The 17,355-nt window shown below is 51.2% G+C and overlaps 1 protein-coding gene across 2 annotated transcripts in view; it reads right to left on the bottom strand.

Moving 5' to 3' along the window:
- Nucleotides 1-17,355, bottom strand: part of Ap3d1 (adaptor related protein complex 3 subunit delta 1) — a 35,800-nt gene that overhangs the window by 12,997 nt on the left and 5,448 nt on the right. For both annotated transcript variants that reach the window (XM_038331182.1, XM_038331172.1), the window contains exons 2-12: nt 12,823-12,918; nt 11,355-11,435; nt 10,192-10,272; nt 8,149-8,256; nt 7,322-7,451; nt 4,791-4,930; nt 4,632-4,705; nt 3,994-4,043; nt 2,705-2,754; nt 2,255-2,303; nt 78-223 (exon numbers count right to left, since the gene is read on the bottom strand). In XM_038331182.1, the coding sequence (XP_038187110.1) occupies nt 78-223; nt 2,255-2,303; nt 2,705-2,754; nt 3,994-4,043; nt 4,632-4,705; nt 4,791-4,930; nt 7,322-7,451; nt 8,149-8,256; nt 10,192-10,272; nt 11,355-11,435; nt 12,823-12,918 (1,005 nt within the window). The remainder of the gene's footprint in view (nt 1-77; nt 224-2,254; nt 2,304-2,704; nt 2,755-3,993; nt 4,044-4,631; nt 4,706-4,790; nt 4,931-7,321; nt 7,452-8,148; nt 8,257-10,191; nt 10,273-11,354; nt 11,436-12,822; nt 12,919-17,355) is intronic.

Genomic DNA, 17,355 nt, shown 5'->3' with positions numbered 1-17,355 from the left:
CTGCTGTCCCAGCCAGGGTAGGAGTGACCAGGTGCAGAAGCTTCAAAGGCTCCCTATACCAGCACAGTGACACACACCATTCCATAGAGCAGGTCGAGGGCGCGTAGGCGGATGGACTCATCCTTGTCATCCAGGCACTGCAGGATCAGGTCCTTGTGGGACTGCACGGACTTGGGGTGTGTCTTCAGGATTTTAGACATGGCCAACAGCCCCAGGTACTTTACTGTGAAGATAAAGTGGCCATTAGTTTGCAGATACTGAGGGGAATACCATGGTCAATGGGTGCAACAGGGAGAATTTGTCACCATTTCTGGCCACTGTGGCCCCAGTTGGTGCTGACTGCAGGTGATAGCCACTTCTGAGATTCCCTGCTCCCCGCATGAAGCCAAAGTGGAGGCTGTGTACCCCAACCTATCACAGCATGTTCCACAGGCATAGCCTTCTAGGAACTGGAGGAACAGGTATCAGAACTATGCAGGGTGAACCCCATGTGCACTATGCGATGGCTCAGCAGTGGTGTGCACAGCTCCTCCAGTGCACACGAGTCCAGCTCCCAGCATCCACATTGGGTGTTCTGACTAATTCCAGCTCCGGGGCATCAGGTGCCTCCAGTCTCTACAGGCATTGGCATTTCTGAGCACAGACCCACACACAAACACATAAGTACGAATGACAAAAACTTACAAAGAACTTAAAAATTTGTATATTTAAAAAAGAACCCTGCTGGGTGTGGTGGTAAATGCCTTTAAACCCAGGCGGATCTACAGAGCAAATTCCAGGACAGTCAGGGCTATATAGAGAAACCCTGTGTCAAAAAAAAACAAAACAAAGGGCTGGAGAGATGGCTCAGAGGTTAAGAGCACTGCCTGTTCTTCCAAAGGTCCTGAGTTCAATTCCCAGCAACCACATGGTGGCTCAAAACCATCTGTAATGGGGGCTGGAGAGGTGGCTCAGAGGTTAAGAGAACTGACTGCTCTTCCAAAGGTCCTGAGTTCAATTCCCAGCAACCACATGGTGGCTCACAACCATCTATAATGAGATCTGGTGCCCTCTTCTGGCATGCAAGCATACAGAGAAGGAATGTTGTATACATAATAAATAAATAAATCTTTAAAAAAAACATCTGTAATGGAGTCTGAATATACACACAGACTGAATATTGTATACATAATAAATAAATATTTAAAAAAAAAAACCCAATGGTGTGTTTGAGGCGGTCACTGCTAGCCAAACTGAGCCCAGAGTAGGCCTCCTGGGAAAGTAAAGAGAGAGGCTGAAGCGGGAGTCACCCAGAAGCTTCACTTGTGACAGATGGCCCAGAGATATTTCCAACAGCAAGGACATGAGAGTTGCTGAGATGCTATGGTCCACGTAGGATGGATGGGGACACATAGTAGACACATAGCCTGCCACTTGGTCTGATTACCAGTAGATGTCACTGACAAGGATTCCAATTAGAAGTAGTGTGGGACACAAGGAAGGCAGCAGAAGGTCACCGAGGACCAAGCATACCTAGCCAGAGGTCTCTGGACCTGAACCCTGGCTCTCTGCACCTCCCAAGTGCACATGATAAGCCGTACACCAGTCCTCCCTTTCCTTCAAATGGAAAACAATCACTTTGTTTTTTATATGGGGGTGTGCACCAAGGTCAGAAGACCATTTGTAGGAGTCATTTCTCAGCCCACCACATGAGGTCCAGGGAAGGAATCAGGGCATCAGGCATGGTGGTAAGCCCCTTTATCCACTGAACCATCTTACCAGCCCTAGTTTTGAGAGCCAGGTTGGCCCTGAACTCCCACCTCTCCTGCTGCAGTCTCCTGCTCCGCACAGACCTTACATTGTTTACTTTATTTCTGGAAAAAGGTGTGTGGAGCCTAGAATAGCCTTGAATTCATTAGGTAGCCAAGCATGGCCTTGACGCCTGTGGCCCCACCTGGTTTCTGAGGCACAGGTAGGCCTGGATCCTATAATCTGGCACACCAGCATGCCCAAACAACTAAACCTGAGCCCAGCCTAGATTATTTTCATGTTTGCTGTCTCTACACTACACTCAACACAGTCCCCACCTGTCAGGGTACCTGTGCTGCAACCACCTAGTGCCCCTCCCCATGGTGATTGCTCCTACTAAACCCACAAAATCATCATGCTGGAACGCACGAGGACAGCAGAAGGGCAAAGGGTCCCTTGGTTTGGGGTTTCTGAATTCCAGGCATGGCATTCATGCATGGCAGCCTAGCAGGTGGTAGAGACTTACAGTTCTGGTCTGAGTCTTCTATCAGTATCCTCAACTTCTGAACGCAGAGCTGAGGAGGAATATCACACTAGTCACGGTTTCCCAGGCAGGGCTCAAGTTGGTCTCCACCCCTCCACCGTGCCCTGCAGCCTGCTAACAGTCCTGACCAAGGGCAGGTGACTGCAGCCTTCTCACTGGGGACCCTGCTCAGTATGACAAAGTGGATCTGAGGGCCGGGGTGCGGGGGTATCTCAAGATCACAGCAGCTGCCCAGGCAGACTGCATTTGGTCCCCACAGGGCGAGTGGAAGTACAGTGGGGAAAGAGGGTGCCTTAGGGAAGGCTGGGGCTAGAGGGGTTCCTTTACACTTCAGCTGTTTGAGAAAAAAGAACTTGGAGCTGACCACCACGCCTGGCCACCCATAAGCCTCAGTTCAGCTGATCTGCATAGGCCATCTTCCCAGAGACGCACCTGGATGCTGGCGCTGTGGTTGGGCATGCCCGAAGACAGTGAGATGAGCACTGGGACACAAGGAAGATGGGATGAGTGACCCTCGGTCAGACAAGGACACGATGCTGACCCATTCCCACCAACAGGGGCCTGAGACAGCTGCATGTTCAGAAGGCAGCTATATTGGCTGAGTCTTGGGAAGTCAGGGGATCCAGCCTCAGTCTCCCACCCTCCCCAACAGGAGTAGTTCTTGGGCACTGAAGCACTGGTACACAGTCCCTGCTCATGTCTGGGATCTGAGGTGCAGACCTATGCTGGGCAGAGCAGACCCCAAGACTTTGCAAAAACCCTGAGTGTTGGGGGAGTATGGGTGGAGGGGAGGGAAGGGGGAGGAGGAGGGGAGGAGATGGAAATTTTTAAATATAAAAAAATAAACCATGAAAAAAAAAACCCTGAGTGTTGATGGTTTTGGGGAGCTCTCAGATGACAGCAATCACACATCATATCCTGTATGTGGCTCTTCCTGTGGCTGACAGCTGGGTCGTGTCACTGGGGTGCAGCCACAAGGTGGCCATATGAATCCTAAGGACTCCCCTGGGATCACTATGACCTAGAGACCCTCCCCTGGGAGCTTACACCTTCATGCCATCTTTTCTTCTTTGCTCCTTCTACCCAGGCAGAACAGCCATGCTCAATCGCAAGCCCAAGGATGCTGGGTCCAAGTCCTGAATCTCTTGGGTGTTGTGTGCACGTGTGGAGATAAAGGTAAAGGCAGGCACCCTCTGTAATCCTTCCCATCCTCCCTAACCCTGGAGTGCACGGAGTGACTAAAGTGAATGACAGCCAGCTCCAGGGATCTGCCTGTCTCTGCCTCCCCAGTGCTGCAGACTGTGCTCAATCCCCTATGCCTGCAAAGCCCTGCTCCTACGTGATCTCTGGATGATATGACTATCTCAGCCCAGTTCTGCTGCAGGGGCCTGGAAGAAGTCTGGAAAAGTGGGATATGCCTTTCAGGTTGGGCTCTGTCCCCACATGGGAGAATAACCTCTAAATTTACAAAGGGGCCTGAAGAAGGGCTGAGGGATGGCCCTGCAGAGACCTGAGTTTACAGCAGCACCAGAAAAGAGGACTTGGGCAGGAGCCAACCATCTTATCCAGGAGATGCTCTGGGTCCTAGACAGCTCAGGCCTCTCAGCTCCTTCCAGCAGGAAGGCCTGCATCCTCTCCTAGCATGGAAGCAGCTCGAGAAGGGGGCTGATCCCCCACCCACACCAGTACCCTCCTAGCAGGGCTATGGTCAGCACACTCACCTGCAATCACGGTATTCACACACTCGTACAGCAGAGACATGGCAGAGGTGCTGAGAGAGAGGAAGGTGTGAGGACACAGCCCAAGCAGTGTCACACACAAATAAGATCACTCTGCTGTGCTCCATGGGAACAGTACTACTGCTGTCCCTCTAAAACCCTGTGACACCACAGTGATTACTGTGGTCCTCCCAGTCAGAGAATACAACCCAATACTTTCAACGTCTCCTACTTCCAGGCTGAGGCTGAGCCCCAGACCACTCCAACCCCATCCCTGCATGTCATGATTGCTTATAGCTCCTCCTGTGTCACCCTTCCAGAGGGTCAGTCCAGGGGGACATGACATGGCACTGGGGCCCCGGGAGGGTAAAGGGCAACATGAATGCACTGCATGGTATGTGGAGGATAGGTGAAACTGAGTGTACACTTATAAACCCAGTACCCAGGAGGCTGAGGCAGGAGGACTGCTGTGAATTCCAGGCAAGACTGGGTTATAGAGTGAAATGTGCCTCAAAAAAAAAAAAAAAAAAAAAAAAAAAATCAAACAGACTCAGTGAGCCAAGAAGGGCAGGATAGAGGGGAGTCAATATCAGAGTGGCACCAATGTTCCTGCCCAGGGATGGTGGCTGAGTAGCAGCTACCTGTGAATGAGGTTGGTGAGAGGCTCGATCAGCTTCTTGCCCAGTCTGGGCTCCAGGGGAGTCAGGGCGCCGAACTACAGGGACAAGGGTGCTGTGGTCACTGGAATACCACAGACTGTGGATACAGGCCCGGCACACACCCCACCCTTCTGGACTTACCAGCTTGATGATCTTGATAAGGACCCAGTTGTTGGTGGAGGATGTCATGAGCTTGAAAAACAGCGGGGCCAAGGACAGGTAGTTCTTAGGGTTGCGACGTGCTAGCTCGCAAATAACATTAACAGCTGCAGACTGCACCCCTGAGGACCAAAAGATGGGCCCACATCAGCAGAGTGGGATGTTCTACAACCAGGGTGATGTTTCTGTTAACATGGGTATCCCTATTTATAGGGACCATCCCCATGAGCAACAATCACACCCAAAAAGCCAGACATCCCCAACACAGCAAAGGAGCCTTCCCATCTACAGCGATACCCTGATAACAAGAACATGTGGTACAGGGGTCTATGGAACCTGCGCACACACAGCATGTGGCACAGTTCCTGCGCTTTTCCGAAGACACACTGCTTCTGTTCCGAACAGAAACGGTTTATCTATGCCCTTCCCCTTAAGTAACATTTACATTTTATGTTTGCTGAATGTATGCATATGATCACGCATGTGCAGAGCCTGTACACCAGAAGGGACTGCCACGTGCTGCTGAGAACTGAATCTGGATCATCTGCAAGAGCAGACAGCGTTATTAGCAGCTGAGCCCTCTCTCCAGCTGTACCTCCCCCTTTAGCTTTTTTGTTTTCTTTCTGGGTGTCCCTCCCCCCCCGCTTGCTTGCAACAGGGTTTCTCTGTGTAGCCTTGGCTGTTCTGGCACTCTGTAGACCAGGATGACCTTGAACTCACAGAGATCCACCTGCCTCTGCCTCGGTGTACTGGGCTTAAAGAAGTGCACCACCACTGCCTGCCTCCCTTTTTGTTTTCTTGAGACTAGGTACTGATGTGGGAGGAGACTCCACAGTGGTCTCCATGCTGACATAAGCAGACCTGAGTGGGATTGTTTCCTTGGTTTGCCACTGCTGCCCAGTCTGGCAAGGGTAAGTGTGGGGGAATGGACATTTGTTTTCTCCCAAGGAAAGGTTCACAGAGCCCTGGGCTAAACAACACCCTGCCTTAGAATGAATATTCACACATGCTCACAGAAGCACACATAGATCCCCAGGCACACACAAGAGTATCTTAGCCCCGATCCCAGGGAGCCCCAGGCTTCCAGGGTGACAGCACTGCTCTCTAGGGCTCCGGCTTGCCCAAGGCATCAGGGGCTAGAAAAAGGGAACATCAAGTGGCAAATGATAACCAGTCACCCCATTTGTCCTGTCTAGTGAAGCCCCACTAGAGCTGAGATGGGAGGAGCACCTCTTGGCAGCTCAACAGCTGTGCAGGGTCATGAAGAGCACCCCACTAAGGGTGCCACCTCACTCAGCCCCAGCCATTGCTTACTTTTTCTGAGGCAGGGTCTCAGGGAAGCAGGCTGGTCTTGAACTCCTGACCCTCTGCCTCCACTGCCAGGCATATGCCAACCACACTCGCTCTATGTAGAGCTGGGGATGGGATCCAGGCTTTAACAGGTGCTGGGTGAGTGTCCGTCCTATCACCTGAGCCCCAGACTCTGGTCTTAGTCTATAATTCAGGCTGACCTTATAATTCTCCTCCCTTATCCTGCCAAATAAGTAGCTGAGGTAACCAGCAAGGTAACACCACAAGGGAAATGAACTGAGTGCCTGGCCCACTATGGACAAGCTCACTGCAGAGCCTCTTCCACTACAGGCCAGGAGAGACCTGGATCCACAGACTGCTAGCCAACAGCCTACAGTCTGGGTTGTGAGGCTGAACTTCCTGCTCTGAACCCACCCAGTAACTGCACAAACACACACCCGCCCATGAGCAAAATGCCCAGTCCAGTCTGAGAGATCTCATGGCACACTTTGCCTCCAAAGGCCTGTGTTGGGCTGTGTGGTCACTGTATCTATATGGTCCAGGCTATAGAACCTGTTCCGTGGCAAAGTGTACTCCTTTTAGGAAGTCTGGGTATGTTTAAGTTTCCCGGGGCAGCATGGAATGGCACCTTACTTATTTTCCAGCCCCATCTCCTCCCAAGTCTCTCTGACTCACGCACAGCCTGAGGGACATGCAGACTGATACAGCACCGTGTCTCAGGATGTCTTCAGGACCCCAGGCAGCACAAGCCCGAGAAGGACACAGTAATTACTTTACCTGTGTGTCTCATCTTAAGAGATGTTCCTGAACTCAAATCCTAAATGACCACAATTTTAATCAAATGACATTTAAAGCCTCTACATGTTCCCCAGCCCCTCAAGGCTCTTGGGCTAGATGAAGGTCCACAGCACCCTGCACTACTCAGTCAACTCTGCAGAGGTGGGAGATAGCAAGACTCACTAGCCACAGCTGCATAGCTTCCAGGGAACCCCTGGGCTCCACTGACCTCAGAGCAAGCTGGCTATGCTGAACCTGACAATCCACTCAGGCCAGGAGGAGAGGCCCTGGGAGCCATGGGAAGTTCTACTCACTCTGTGAACTGTGGCTTATGGATTAAAGGAGATTTGCAGTGGGGACGCCTCACTCCATGCCCCACCCTCCCATCTTCACAGGAGCTGGCTAGGCAGTTTCCAGTTACCAACCTGGGTCTGGGTCTTCCAGCTTCTCCTTGAGCCGGGGGAAGGCGGGACGCAGCGACTCGGGGTACTTGAGGAACACTTTGTACATGATCAGGACTGCCTTCTTCCTGATGTACGGCTTTGTGTGAGACATCTGCAGGGACACTAGGGTGGTCAGCAACTCACCTGCCCAGTGAGTCGCCCAGCACCCCTTACTCCCTCCACAACCCACCTAAAGTAGGCCCTGCTGCCCTCAGGTTCCATGTCAGCCTCCCTCCTACGTTAGACAGGCCGGCCCACAAAGGGATGCCAAGTCACTTGTAAAGCTGGTCTGGCTATATAACATGTGGCCCCATCCCCAGGCTGCCTTCACGTGAGTCTACTCCAGGACAGTCTCCGCACTGACCGCTAGCAGGAGTACCCCTTATCTTATCAGGCTCTAGGTGGGCTCTGTGCAAGCCATGCATGCTCTCTAGTCACAGGGCTGGCAACTATCTGTAAAGCCTCACAAGCCACACTGCTACCCAATGGGCTAAACAATCTGTCACAACAGCTGCAGCCACCACAGAAGGGCATGGCAGGTCCTAGTAGAACTCTGTTTACAATAGGTACCTGCTAGATCTGGATAAGACAGTGGGCTCTGTCCCCTCCCCACAACGGTACTGATGAACTTTGAGATTCACCAGGCAGGATCCAGGGGACAAACCCAAGGCTGATTTTTACTTGGTCCCATCCACCCTGGCCAGACACCAGACACTTCGAGGGCTTGTTTCTGTCTCCTCAGAGCGAGAGTTCAACTCTGGGCATCGCCGGATGAAGGTAAAGGGTGGCGCGGGAACACACAAACTCACCAGGGTCATGATGTCATTTGCCAGGTCTCTGGCAAGATCTGGGGTGACAAAACAGGACAGACCAGTCAGTGCCACTCCAGTGTCGTACTGGCTGGGGCTGCTCAGGTCCTGCAAGGGGACAGCAGGAGCGTCAGTGCAGTCCCTTGGGACTATCTGATGTCTGTATCCCAGTCACACTGCTGCCCAGCAGGAGGTGGCATTTCATAGTTCCTCTGCTGTCATCAACAGGAACACAGTCTGGAGGCAGAGGACTAGAAAGCTCTACATGGAAGCCGACAGGTCTCTGGACTCCTTGGGGACAGAGGCTGCTCTGTAAGTCACAGTTCCTAGGCAAGGACTGCCCAGCTCCTGGTAATGCTACAGGAACCTGATTCTACTCAGGCATTCCCCATGATACTAGGGACAGTCCTCTGGCTGTTTCCGAGCTGAGAGGCTCTGGACCGGTGTTGAGTTCATTCTTCTAATGAGCAGGGGACCTGAGGCAGGAGACTGTCCCCACCTCCCTCCATTTCTTCTGGTGTCCTGACTCCCTGCTCTCACTGAGGCAGTGCAATTGTCATTAGAGGGCTCACCATCCACTTTTGAAGAGCTTCCCAGCTATGTCATGGACACCCTGGAGCAGGCTGAGCAATAATTAGCAGAATATTGGAAGCTTTAATGCCTTTGCTTGTGCAGTGGGCTCAGAAAGCATCAGAAGCTACGCACAGCCAATTGCCCTCAGAGGCCAGACATCACAGTATCGCTTCCCAAACAGACAGAGAAGAAAAGGAGTGAGCAATGAGAGCACTGCCCTTCCAGGCTGTTTTAAACTGCACGGGGACTGCAGAGGCCTAGGACACATGTGCCTGTGCTGAGTCAACACACAGGTCCCTGCTACAGACACTAGGGCCCAGTCAGGATATCAGCAAATGCTAAGGACAGCAGTAACTCCCCAACCTTCTCCAAGCTCCCATGTCTCTTAATGAGGGAGGCCTAACCCCTGGCCTCACACACTGGAGGCACACAGACAGCGAGACGCTGATGTAGCCAGAGCCAGTCTCAGCCCCAAACCAACCCTACTCACCTCTGCAGCCCATTTCCCTTCCTCCTAAAGCCCAGTTTCCTCTCAGAGCCTGGCCTCTCAGATGCAGCTTCTCCCCAAAAGGCCCACCCACCCAGGACCTTGTGCTTTAGAAGGCCCCACCAACCTGGGCCCCTACTGCTCCCAGAAGGACCCAGTCACTTAGACCCCTGTTCTTCTCAGAATGCCTGACCAACCCAGGATCTGCTCCTCCAAGTGCTCTGGCTCACCCAGGCCTCCTGCCTGAATGACTCTATAACCCTGACACACTGCCCAAGTGGCTTGCCATGGCACCACTCAGCCCTGCACCTCCAGCCTCACCCTCAGCCAGGATCTATCCTTACCAGCACCAAGAGCTCCCTATTCTACCTGACACCTGCCCAGAACACACTCCTAAAACCACAGCCTCAAGACGAGTGGTGGGGGTACATGCCTTTAACCCCAGCACTTGGGAGGCAGAGGCAGGCGGATCTTTGAGTTCGAGGCCAGCCTAGTCTACAAGAGCTAGTTCCAGGACAGTTAGGGCTGTTACACAGAGAAACCCTGTCTTGAAAAATCAAACAAAAATAAAAACAAACAAAAAACAAAAACCTGAAGGTCGTGCTGCAGGGGTTATGCCCTTACTCCAGCATTTGTGAATATAGGGTGTGTCCTATGACAGAAATTATAAAGGGTCTGCAGCACAAGGCAGGCAGTAAGGGGAGGGGCATGGTCAAGGACACCCACAAGCACTGGGGTTCTGGAGGGACCAACTGTAGCTGCCCTGCAGTATTAATGGGGAGTGGGGAGGGACATGCAGAAAGCTCTAGTCTCAAGCCCTCCAGAGTGTGAAAGCTCATGCCTGTTGAGAGGTAGGGCATATGAGCAGTAACATGGTCTTCAGAAGCTGCTGACCAAGGCAGCGGGGGAGTGCACCAATGACAGGGCCCTCAGAGGTCTACTTCTGTAGCTCACTTGAGTGGTAAGAAAGCATCAGGGCCTACCTTGCGGATCTGGTTGGTGGTCAGCATGATGACATCGGTGCCTTCGTGGAAGCACTGGGAGGCAGCAAGGTAGCCGACACGCTACAGAATCAATAGCCACAGCATCAGAGCCAGAGCCACTGGAGCCTGTGGGGCCACTGCAGGCCCACCAGGAGCACCCAGCAAACTCTTGTAGACAAAGGGTGACAACAACGGAGCACCTGAATCTCTTAGGAGCTCCTACGGAGGGGGACAGGCACTGGGATGCAGGGTTCCAAGGCATTCTTCCCTAATGCCCCTCTCAGTACATGCAGACAGTTCTACCCACTCTGCTGCATAAACACACAACAGGCAGCCCCTGGTTCTCGTGATTACCTACCACTCCATCTCTCAGAAGAGGGACTTGTTTGGGGGCTGGGTATGTTCAGCATATGGCACACATGCATGGAATAAAACAAGTAACGGAAAAATATCTAAAGGGACCAGTGTGTCCAAGGGTGTCTACCAGAAGCTATGAAATAACCCACCATGACAATGACCCCACAACTAGGTATCAGAGCCCATGAGAAAGCAGTGTTATCAGCCTTGACCACCTGGGTCAGGTATGCTCCAATCAAACACTGCTACTGTTGTATAGGGTGGCACATTCTGTCATGGCAACACTCAGGAGGCAGAGGCAGAAGACTGCCATTCAAGACCAATCTCAGCTGTATGGGGTTCAAAGCCAGTCCACAGTGTGAAAAGTCACAGTCATCCCTAACCAGAGTCAAGTTTGGCGGTGGTGGCATGTCTTTAACCCCAGCACTCGGGAGGCAGAGACAGGTGGATCTCTGAGTTCAAGATCAGCCTGGTCTACAGAGTGAGTTCCAGGACAGCCAGGGCTACACAGAGAAACCCTGTCTCAAAAACCAAAACAGCCGGGAGGTGGTGGTGGAGTGAAGGGTGGCTGGCACTCCACCTGCACTGTCCTCCAGGCAGAAGCTGCTGCTACCTCATCTATCTCAGGCCCTCCCCACTGGCAGGATGGCTAAGTGACACTTTCTGGGCAAGCATGCTGTCTCCCTTCAACAGCAGGACACTGGCCACAGGACACACCCTCAAGGGTACCCTCCTGGCAGATAACCCCCCTCACTCAGGGACCTCACACATAGCACACCTGCCTACCAGACATTCTGGGTCCTCACCTTGAATGTGAACTTGGAGGCGCTCATGACTTCAATGATGTTGAAGGCAGCCCAGCTGATGTCATACCCAAGCATCTGTAACTGTTAAGGTGGAAGCACAGAAGTTTGTACTCAGGAGACAAGGCACGAAGGTCCAGCCACAATCAGAGCACTCACAACACATGTGGGGGAACAAAAAGCATTCAATCTGAGCATACAAACTTCATCCACCACACTTCCTTGTAAACTTTTATATTTTCTTTACAACAAATGACTTTCACAAGGCTGAAGTGCTTCAGAGGGCGAGTTCCTCAGGGAAGCAGCACCACCTAGAATCCTCCACAGAGAATCCCCCTCGCTCTGAGGATGTGGCTCAGCAGAAAAGTCCCTGCCTGGCATGTGAGAGACTGGGCTTCCAATCCAGCACTTAAATAAATTAACAAGGAGAGCTGGGTGGTGGTGGTGCACAAGTCTTTAATCCCAGCACTTGGGAGGCAGAGGCAGGCAGATCTCTGTGAGTTCGAGGCCAGCCTGGTATAGAGTTCCAGAACAGTTAGGGCTGTTATACAGAAAAACAACCTTCCCATCTTGAAGAAAAAAACAAAAACAGTGTGTATGCATAGGTAAGGTGTAGCTGCCTGGTAGAGCACTTGCCTCAAGGCACTGTTCAAAAAACAAGAGGGCTATAACAAGAAGACTCAGCAGATAAAGACACATGCTGCCAAGTCTAATGACCTGAGTTTGAGCCCTGTCACTCAAATAATAGAAAGTCAGGCCCTGCAAGTTGTCACTTATACAAGCACCATGACATACTTGTATATACACAAAGAAAAAAAAAAAGTGTAATTTTAAAAATTTAAAAAAAAAAGAGAGCTGGGCAGTGGTGCCGCACGCTTTTAATCCCAGCACTTAGGAGGCAGAGAGGCAGGCAGATCTCTGTGAGTTCGAGGCCAGCCTGGTCTACAAGAGCTAGTTCCAGGACAGGCTCCAAAAGCACAGAGAAACCCTCAAAAAATAAATAAATAAATAAATAAATAAATAAATAAATAAGAGCTAGCATAGTGGCTCATGCCATTAATTAATTGGAGGCAGAGGCAGGTGGATCTCTGTGAGTTCAAGGCTAGCCTGGTCTACAGAGCGGGCTCCAGGATAACCAGAACTACATAGAGAAACCGTCTCAAAAAATAAAGAAGATAGAGAAGGGCAAATTTTCCTACAATGGTTACTGATGGCCTTGTGGCACACTCTAGTACAGAGAATCAGCATGGTACCTGTCTCCCAACCTGAGGAGGAATGAGGGCAGAGGGCAGCCACACCCACCTGCCCTGTAGCCAAAGGGCAGGCTCAGAACTGGAGCTTCTGCACCACATGCCTAACCTGCACAAGAGCATCAGGCAGGACTCTGCACAAGCCTTGTGCTGCACACAGCAGCAATGTAAGATGGACAGACAGACAAGCAGGCAGGCAGGCCCACAAGGGAGGCACTCACGTAGGTGAGCTTGCAGACAGCGTTGGCCTTCACAGCGATGTTGTCCTGCTTCAGTTCCTGCTTGATCTCATCGATGCACTGAGAGATGTACTTGGCCTAGGTGGGAGACAGCAGTGTGATGCGGGACAATCAGTGGCCAGGCTGGAGAGTCAAGCCAGCCTGGAGACCTGAACCTGTGTGTCAAAGTCCAACTGAGCACCTATTTATTCTCTACTGGCTGGAAAATCCGGAACAGGGGAATCTGGGGAAACAGGTAGACACATGGAACTGGGAGAGGCGAGAGACTCTTCTAGGTGACAGGGTTTCAGCTGGAGGAAAGGAAGGAGGAATTCTGGACCTAGATAGTGTTGCAGCCACCTGCCTGATCCACCCTTGCTACAGAGCCCACTGAACCCCCTTTCCCTCCCACGGCACAGTCCCACTCATTGGTATTCACCCTTGACCTCCTCCCTCGCCTGGCACAAGCTCAGCAAATACACTAAACGACTTCTTGGGTCAGACAGATCAACCTAAGAGGACCAAGGCACAAAGTCCAGAGAAAGTGAGATGTGGGCCCTGGGCAGTGCCTCCTACACCACTCTGGGACAAACACAAAAGGAGTCAAAGCAGCCCCCGGGACAGCCACAGCAGGGCATGGAGGCACTGCCACACCCCAGAGCCCTCTACCATACTCCCGTGGGTATCAGCTTCCACCCCAAGGCCCCATAAAGCTGACCTAATAGGCTGTGGGACCATCACTACGCAGGGTGTCTTGTTCCTAGCACGGGGCCACAGGGAAGAGCCACAGTTGTTCAGCACCCTCTCAACAACAGATTGGTTCATTTTGGCCTCTTGGGTTTCATATAGCCCAGAGTGCCATGTATTGAACTCCTGACCCCCATGGGATGGCAGGCATGGGCTACCACGCCTGGCTGATCAGAGTACTTTCCTCAATATTTTACAATCTAGACTGAGTCCAGTGGAACAAGTGTCACCACAGTCCACCTCAAGAAACTAAATGACACTGGGGATCCTTAGCATCGCCCTGCTGTAGGAATGACCTTGCCTTTCCCTTCAAAGAACTGGGACTGTGAAGGATTGAAAAGGGAAGAACTCAAGGTCAGCATCTGTGAAAGGGGTGGACCCTCAGCTGGAGGGAGGGTGGAGCTTGAAGAGTGAACCAAGTGGGAACTCCAGGAGTGCCAGAGTTCCATTTGGCAAGTGATGCCTGCCCAAATACTCAGAGCAGTGCTCCACCAGGACTCAGAAGCTGCATGTTCACAGTCCCTGCAATATCCTCCTGGTTTTCAGGAGGGAAGGTCACTGTTGCCCGAAACACAACCTAAAGACTCTACTCCCCAGGTCTGGTAGGGCAAGCCTGTAAACACAGTACCTGAGAGGCCGAGGCAGAGGGACTGCCTCAAATTCCAGGCCAGACTGGATTACATAGCAAAGTCCCTGACTCAAAAACCCAAATTAAAAAAGAAACAAAGAGGGGCTGGAGAGATGGTTCAGCAGTTAAGAACAATGGCTGCTCTTGCAGCGGTGAGTTCAATTTCTAGTAATACTGGCTCACAACCAATCTATAGTGGGATTGACACCCTCTTCTGGCATAAAGGCGTACATGCAGACAGAGAACTCAGACTTCAAAAAATAAATAAATCTTAAAAGAAAAGAAAAAGGGTTGGCAAAATTGCTCAGAGACTAATAGCTTTGGCTGCTCTTCCAGAGTTCCTGAGTTCAATTCCCACAACCATCTCTAATAGAATCTGATGCCTGCAGGCAGACATGAAGGCACAACACTGAATGCATTAAATGTGGCTCAGTGGGTAAAGCGCTCTTCGTGCTGAGGACATGTGCAATCCCAGGTTGAGACAGAAACTTCAGGAGCAATGGACAGGCCAGCCTGTCCACACACGGGCACACAGGAGTGTAAGGGCTCTGGTATAATATGATTCACCCAGTGGACTTTTACAGCCTTGGCGCAGGAGCTGAGGTTGTTAGGTGTAAATCCCAGGGGGAAAAGAAAACAGAAGAGGGAAAATATTTTTTAAAACAGTGACTCAAACCACCAGCCCCCATTTGGTGAGAGACAAGAAACTCACACTTTAGCCAGTGGTGGAGGAGAATTGTCTGTAATCTGTCAATCATGTTTTAAATAAAACGCTGACTGGCCAGGCAGGAGGTAAAGGTGGGAAAACCAGACAGGAAGAAGAAATAATGTAATGCAAACCGAAGAACTCTGGGAAGGAGGAAGTTGATTCCTCTCACTCCTGCCCAGACCATGGAAGCAGCAGGATGTGATCTGCAACCACTGAAAAAGGTACTGAGCTACATGGCTAACATAGATAAAAAAAAAATGGGTTAATTAAGATGAAAGAGTTTGCCAGTGAGAGGTTAGAGCTAATGGGCCAATCAGCTTTATAACTTAAACGATCTCTGTGTTATTTCTTTGGGGATTGTTAGTTGTGGGGTCCTGGGCGGGACAGAAACCCCAACAAGCAGGCCTGGCCCCATCATGTTACAAGCCAGGAGTGGTGACACATGGTTTTAATCCCAGAACTTCAGGTGGCAGAGGCAAGTGGATCTCTGTGAGTTCAAGTCCAGCTTAGTCTACAGAGTGAGTTCCAGAACAGCAAGGGCTACACAGTGAGACCCTGTCTTGAAAAACCATACAAAAATAAGAAAGAAAGAAAAGAAATTCCCAATTCAAGAAGCAGCACGGGGCTAAGATGCTCAGCAGTTAAAGGCACTGGGTGCTCTTTCACTGGGCCAGGGTCTGATGTGCAGCTCACAAGGGCTATAACTCAAGTTCCAGGGCATCCAGTGCCCTCTTCTGGACTCTCTGCAGGCAGTGTGTGCCCATGGTGTACAAACATGCATCCCTTATCCCAACTGTCACGATACCCATGCCCATATACTCTATCTCAAAACATAAAATAAAAACAACAGCAACGGCCGGGCGGTGGTGGCGCACGCCTTTAATCCCAGCACTCGGGAGGCAGAGGCAGGCGGATCTCTGAGTTCGAAGCCAGCCTGGTCTACAAGAGCTAGCTCCAGGACAGGCTCTAGAAACTACAGGGAAACCCTGTCTCGAAAAAAAAAAAAAAAAAAAAAAAAAAAAAAAAAACCACAAAACAACAGCAACAGTTCGAGGCCAGCCTGGTCTACAAGAGCTAGTTCCAGGATAGGCACCAAAGCTACAGAGAAACTTTATCTTGAAAAATACCAAAAAACAAAACAAAAAAACCCAACAGCAACAAAGGTATGCTCCTGAAAACAAACTCTGCAAGCAGTCCTTTGACCTCTACATGGACACTGTGGCCTGTCTATACACAGCTGGTACCTCCTCAGGCTGCAGGTGCATTCCGGTCATCCTAGTACTTAAAAAGGTGGAGAAGGCAGGCAGATCTCTGCGTTTGAGGCCAGCCTGGGCTACAGAGTGAGATCCTGTCTCTAAAAGAAATGAAAGCCAAGCCTGAACCCGAGCGTGATCCCTTGAAACAACATAGTAGTAGAGAAGAGACAGACAGACAAAATAAAAACAGAGCAGACACACTTTCTCCAGATACTTTTGTTTCTGTGGTGCTGGGGAAGAAGTCCAAGGCCTTGGGCAGCCCAGCACCTGCTCACTACTGTTACGCCACAGCTATGGACTTTGCAAACATGCCTCACTGTGTAGCCCAGGCTGGCCTTAAAGGTGGACCTTCCTGCCTGGGCCTTCTTCCAGGAGTGTGCTCTGTGCCACCTGGCTTTGTAAAAGAGGGGGCTGCTTTCTCAGGCTGATGAGAAAGCAGCTGCCAAACCCAGAGAAGCCAGGCAGAAACCAATGGTCCAGCTTGCACTTTCTGGTTGAGTACTGAAATCTTAGTTCCCCAGGTGAGCCTGGCAAGGGTGTTGTCAAAAAAAAAAAAAAAAAAAAAAAAAACCACAGAAAAACCCAAGTGTCCGATAAGGACTATACCAGCAGGCAGTTGTGGCAGGAGGGGCTGACAAGCAACATGGCTCACGTTCTGGGAGACAGGCATACTTCAAATTCAGAACAGAAACTCGTCCATGTGGGCACATCATCACAGGACATCGGAGCCTCCTTGGGTTACTGTCTAGGCGAGCACAGCTATCACTCATGTGGCTCCAGGGAGCACCCACATCCTATGCGCTCCAGCATCCAGAAGCTCCATATCTTTAGCTCAGGGCTCCTTCCTTCCCCTAGAACTTGCTGCAGTCTCTCAGGCTCCGCCAGTCTCCCCTTCCTGCCTCCCTGAGGACCCAATGGTTAGACGGGTCCAGATGATCCAAGATGATGCCCAGTTCAGGATCCTCAATTTGATCCCATCTGCAGAATTCCTTCTGTCACAGGAGGGCATGTGTTCACAGGTCTCACATGGGCCCCTCTTGTGGAAAAAAAGTCATCTCAGGGCACCCAAGTCACCCAAAGTGGGAGCAAGACTGAGCCAGGAGCTGTGGCTCCCATGGCTACAGCGGAGAAACCAAGAGATGGAGAACTGGCCCCACCTGCAACACAGAAAGGGAATGTGGATGTGCAGGGAGCCT

Source organism: Arvicola amphibius, chromosome 1 (assembly GCF_903992535.2).
Source record: "Arvicola amphibius chromosome 1, mArvAmp1.2, whole genome shotgun sequence".
Classification (NCBI taxonomy): Eukaryota; Metazoa; Chordata; class Mammalia; order Rodentia; family Cricetidae; genus Arvicola; species Arvicola amphibius.
This window is presented reverse-complemented; position numbering and strand designations above follow the sequence as displayed.